This window comes from Bufo bufo, chromosome 3 (assembly GCF_905171765.1).
Source record: "Bufo bufo chromosome 3, aBufBuf1.1, whole genome shotgun sequence".
NCBI lineage: Eukaryota > Metazoa > Chordata > Amphibia > Anura > Bufonidae > Bufo > Bufo bufo.
In genome coordinates, this window is record NC_053391.1 from 680,255,642 (window position 1) to 680,261,708 (window position 6,067).

The 6,067-nt window shown below is 44.9% G+C and overlaps 1 protein-coding gene across 4 annotated transcripts in view; it reads left to right on the plus strand.

Annotated features, from left to right (window-relative positions):
* Positions 1-5,780, plus strand: part of ALG8 (ALG8 alpha-1,3-glucosyltransferase) — a 28,378-nt gene extending 22,598 nt beyond the window's left edge. For all 4 annotated transcript variants that reach the window (XM_040426405.1, XM_040426406.1, XM_040426408.1 and 1 more), the window contains 2 exons: positions 1,708-1,780; positions 5,434-5,780. In XM_040426405.1, coding sequence (XP_040282339.1) covers positions 1,708-1,780; positions 5,434-5,665 — 305 coding nt within the window. In that variant the 3' untranslated portion in view covers positions 5,666-5,780. The remainder of the gene's footprint in view (positions 1-1,707; positions 1,781-5,433) is intronic.
* The last annotated feature ends 287 nt before the right edge of the window (positions 5,781-6,067 follow it).

Sequence of the window (6,067 nt, forward strand, 5' to 3'; positions counted from 1 at the left end):
GTGAAAGTAGCCTTAGATTAGTGGGGATCTGACCGCAGAGACCCTCACTCATCACTAGAACGGGGGCCCCCCCAAACTGAATGGAGGGGCAGGTTGTTCATGCACTGCTACGCCGTTCATCTCAGTGGGACTGCTGGAAATAGCAAGCATTTGTATTTACAGAGATCAATGGAGAGGCAGTGCGCATACTCAACCTGCCCCTACATTCACTACAGGGGTCCCTGTTGAGCTGCGATAGACTGGGAACTTAGTGTGGCCCTGGAAAAAATCCTAAAAGTGGCCCCATGTTGTAGTTGGGTCTAAATTGACGGAAGGTGGTTCAACACAATTAAGCTAGGTCAGTAAGGTAGTACAAAACAAAATACTGCTATAGCAGAACCGGATACCGCAGTGCAGCAAAATATACTGCCCCAGCAGAACCAAATACCACAGAGCAGCACAATATACTGCCCCAGCAGAACCAGATACCACAGTGCAGCACAATATACTGCCCAGCAGAACCGGATACCACAGTGCAGCACAATATACCGTCCCAGCAGAAACAGATACCACAGTGCAGTACAATATACTGCCTCAGCAGAACCAGATACCACCGTGCAGCACAATATACTGCCCAGCAGAACCGGATACCACAGTGCAGCACAATATACTGCCCCAGCAGAACCAGATACCACCGTGCAGCACAATATACTGCCCAGCAGAACCGGATACCACAGTGCAGCACAATATACTGCCCCAGCAGAACCAGATACCACCGTGCAGCACAATATACTGCCCCAGCAGAACCAGATACCACAGTGCAGCACAATATACTGCCCCAGCAGAACCAGACACCACAGTGCAGCACAATATACTTCCCCAGCAGAACCTGATACCACAGTGCAGCACAATATACTGCCCCAGCAGAACCAGATACCACCGTGCAGCACAATATACTGCCCCAGCAGAACCAGATACCACAGTGCAGCACAATATACTGCCCCAGCAGAACCAGACACCACAGTGCAGCACAATATACTTCCCCAGCAGAACCGGATACCACAGTGCAGCACAATATACTGCCCCAGCAGAACCTGATACCACAGTGCAGCACAATATACTGCCCCAGCAGAACCAAATACCACAGTGCAGCACAATATACTGTCGCCTTTGCCGCTGTATTCAATTAATGCTGAGAGTATCAGATCCTTATGGACCCAGCCAGCGACCATGAGGATGGCTTGTGTGGCCCTTTGGGCATTGGCCCACTGCGAAACTTCCCTCTAGGGTCTATGACCAGTCCACACCTACTCTGGAGTGCTGGCCCCCTGTTCTTGGGCTCCTTCGTTGGGAGTCAAAGCAGTTTGGTCCCACTGATCCAGTAGTCATTGCTTATCCTGTGGATAGGGGAATATTTGATGTAACTGGAATATCCCTTTAAGAACGAATGGGAAAATGTCTGTATACGCCATGTACTAGTTGGGTGCAGGGCTCAATAATCCAGGCCAGGCGACTCGACTTTGCGTCTCCAAAATGGTTTTCTAGTTGCTTTGTCCTGCTGTGAAGACTAAAATACCAGGAACGTCCTGAGTGCAGGGGTGTTTTATTATTTGGGTGAAGACGATCCGTCTTTTGCATAAGATAAGTAAATGGCTGTGGAGAGCGGTGAACCTCAAAACTTGATTAATGGGGTGCAGACCATTAACCCAATGTTTTTGATCTTTTCAGAGCTGCCTCTTAAGATTCTGCTGATGGCGATCTTCACCGTGTTCAGCTTCAGCTCCCTGAAGGCTCTGTTCAGGTAACCGCGATTCACACATAGCCGTCCATTACGCTGGTCACCCTCAGTGTGGCGCCCAGTGTGACACAAGGTACAGCATCTCCCCGGCAAAAGGTAGTGCCCCCTTCGGATCTGTAAACGGGTAAGGGTGTCAGCGGTGTGGTAAAATCCTGTCTCTGGTGGGATAATGGACAGGAATACATTTTCGCCTTATCAAAAATAAAAACAACCGCCAGCCAAGTGTCATTTCAAATGGACCGTGTCACATGGAGCCACAGTCCAGCATCCGATGTCATGGCTACATTGCATGCAAAGGTTAGCTCCTTCTGCCTCTCCCCTACATGTTGATGGTTTCCACTTTAAGCTGGCCTAACACCTGCCTGTTCAGCCGCCACATAGTCTTCCTGACTTCCCCCCCATGCATATGCACGCTCAGTTTGACTGAACATGTACGTGAGGGGGAATAGAGGAGAAAGCCGCTGCCAAACATCACTGGAAGCTGTCTGCCTAAAAACAGCAATCCTTCCCCCGATATCATCTGTGGGGATAGTCCTCATACCCCACAGAGTTCTATCATCTCATCTTCTCAAGTGCTGTGCTGGCACTGTTTTTAGAGGGCACGCTGGAGACGCGCCAGAAAATTCAGCTTGTACTGTCATTCTATAGGAATACAATATAAGCTGCGATAAATCTGAGTACTGCATATTGTAGCCTCCTAGAGGGGCTATAAAAAAGTAAAAAAAACAAATATACATAATTTCTTTTATTTTTAAATCGCCCCCCCCCTTTCCCTAGAATAATTAAATAAATACATAAACAATAAAAAATATAACAAACATGAGCATCGCTGTGTCCGAAAATGCCTGTACTATTAAAATATAAAAAGTTATACCATACGCTGAATGGTATAACAGAAAAGAGTGTCAAAATGACCTTTTCGCCATTTCTTCCATCGCTTCCTTTACCCCCAAAAAATTCAATAAAATGTGATCGAAAAGTCACACACACTTCAAAATGGTATCAATAAAAACTACAGATTGTCCCGCAAAAAATTAGCCTTCACACAGCTCAGTAGACATAACTATAAAAAAAGTTCTAGGGGTCAGAATATGGCGATGTAGAAAAGTTTTTTTTTTACGTTTTTATTATTTTTTTCAGTAACATAGTATATAAAGCCGAAAAAAGATATCTGTCCATCCAGTTCGGCCTGTTATCCTGCACGTTGATCCCAGAGGAAGGAAAAAAACAAACTGAGGTAGAAGCCAATTTTCCTCACTTTAGGGGAAAAAATTCCTTCCCGACTCCAATCAGGCATCAGAATAACTCCCTGGATCAACGACCCCTCTCTAGTAGCTATAGCCTGTAATATTATTACGCTCCAGAAATACATCCAGGCCCCTCTCTAGTAGCTATAGCCTGTAATATTATTACACTCCAGAAATACATCCAGGCCCCTCCTGAACTCCTTTATTGTACTCACCATCACCACCTCCTCAGGCAGAGAGCTCCATAGTCTCACTGCTCTTACCGTAAAGAATCCTCTTCTATGTTTGTGTACAAAGCTTCTTTCCTCCAGACGCAGAGGATGTCCCCTCGTCACAGTCCTGGGGATAAATAGCTGATGGGATAGATCTCTGTACTGACCCCTGATATATTTATACATAGTAATTAGATCTCCCCTCAGACATTTTCTCCCAGTCCGAGCATTCTCATTTTCTGTGGTACAGTGTCAAATGCTTTGGAGAAGTCCAGATATACGACATCCATTGATTCGCCGCTGTCTAGTCTAGAACTTACCTCCTCATAGAAACTGATTCAATTAGTTTGACATGACCGATCCCTCACGAAGCCATGCTGATATGGCGTTATTTGCCTATTTTCATTGAGGTACTCCAAGATAGCATCTCTTAGAAAACCTTCAAACAGTTTACCCACAACAGATGTTAAACTTACCGGCCTATAGTTTCCAGGCTCTGTTTTTGGACCCTTTTTGAATATTGGCACCACATTTGCTATGCGCCAATCCTGTGGGACATTTCCTGTCAGTATAGAGTCCGCAAATATCAGAAATAAGGGTCTGGCTATGACATTACTTAATTCCCTTAGGATTCGGGGGTGTATGCCATCTGGTCCTGGCGATTTGTCTATTTTAATCTTTTTAAGACACCGCTGTACTTCTTCCTGGGTCAGACAGGACATATTTAATGGGGAATTAACTTTTACATTCAGCATTTCATCTGACAGTTTATATTCCTCAGTGAATACATTGGAGAACAAAATATTTAACAGCTTTGCTTTCTCCTTGTCGCTCTCTGCGACTCCCCCCTCCTTACTCTGTAAAGGGCCGACACCTTCAGATTTATACTTTTTAACATTTATATAATTGAAGAACATTTTAGGGTTAGTTTTACTCTCTTTGGCAATTAATCTCTCGGTCTCTAGTTTGGCCGCTTTTATTTGTTTTTTACATGTTCTATTTTTTTCCTTATAGTTTTTCAGTGCTTCCGTGCTACCCTCCTGTTTTAGTGATTTATATGCTTTCTTTTTGTCATTTATTGCTTTCTTTACAGTTCTGTTTATCCACATTGGTTTCTTTTTGTTCCTTAACCTTTTATTCCCATACGGTATGTACCTCTCACAATGAGATTTTAGGATGTTTTTAAAGATATCCCATTTTGTGGCTGTATCTTTATTTTGAGGACTTTGTCCCAGTTAGTTAGGCCTATGGCCTCTCTTAGTTGGCTAAATTTTAGCTTTTTTGAAGTTTGGTATTTTTGTTCCTCCCTGTAGAAACGCTCTTTTGAATGATAATTGGAAGGTTATTACTTTATGGTCACTATTTCCCAGGTGTCCCCCGACCTGCACGTCTGTTGTTCTGTCAGGTCTATTGGTTAATACTAAGTCCAGTATGGCCGTCCCTCTAGTCGGGTCTTGAACCAGTTGGGAGAGGTAATTTTCTTTGGTTATTGCCAGTATTAAAACAAAAACAAAAAAACTACACATATATGGTACAGCTGTAATCGTACTGACCCAGAGAATGAAGGGCACGGGTCAGTTTTTCGGCATAGGGAACGCTGTAGGGACCAAAACCCCCAAACTTGTGATGGAATTGCGTGTTTTTTTGTTTTATCAATTCCACCCCATTTTAGAATTTTTTTTTTCGCTTCCGACTACATTGTATGCCATATTAAATGGTGGCATAAAAAAGTACAACTTGTCCCTCATACGGCTACATGAACGGAAAAGTAAAAAAGTTATGGCTCCAGGAAAACGGGGAAGAACAAAACGAAAAGGAAAAAACCTTCGGTATTCAAGGACTTGATATTGATGACCTATTCTCAAGAAAGGTCATCAATATCAGACTGTCGGGGATCTGACTTGTGGCACCCCCGACAATCAGCTGTTTGAAGGGGCTGCAGTGCTCCGGTGAGCGCCAGGGTCTTTTGCTAGGCCAGTGTCGTCACGTTCATCGGTCACCTGGCGCATTTCGATCCCATTTAAGTGAACGTGGCTGACCTGCAATACAGAGCAGTGGACAACGCTGTTCTTGGAAAGCTGCAAGGAGGCCGCGTCCTTCTCAAACAGCTGTTTCGTAGGTCATCAATATCAAAATCTCGGAAGACCCCTTTAATAATAGCACAGGTTATGTCAGTGACGTTCTCATGTTATTGCAGGAAAGAAGGGAGGCTCCTGACCTGCCTGGAATCATTCTACGTCTATGGCCTCATCCCCCTGGAGTTACTGTGTGAGATCGTTTACCCGCTGACCGCCTGGCAGCAGCGCCTGCCCTTCGTCCCCCTGCTGCTGACCTCGGTGTACTGCGCCCTGGGCATCGCCTACTCCTGGATCAGACTTTATATTTCCACGGTCAGAGGACCAACAGTGACTCTCAAGAAACGCCAGTGACTACCCGTCCAGATCCGCCGGGGACCAAGATGGAAGAGAAACCTATTTTTTTAAGGTGTCGAATGTAAAATCAAAGCTTGTTTCCTTTTTGTATAATAAAATTAAAAAAACTTTATTTGGTGCTAGATGTCGTCACAGATGTTATTACGCCTGAACCTGGTAGGCCTGGCTGTCTTGAAGTTGGTGGGGCACGGGGTACCTGCTCACCTGCCATCAAAGCGGTGTGTCTATCTCTGTCAGGAGTGTAGATCAGGGAGACCACTGCTGCCATTTACCCCATTGTAAAAACTGAGGGAAGGGCATGAGCCTTACTAATGGCCGCAAAGGAGACCGAATTCCTTGTAGGATATGGTCCTATAGGAAACGGGGCCACATCACAAACACTCCAGTCCTCCAACAGCA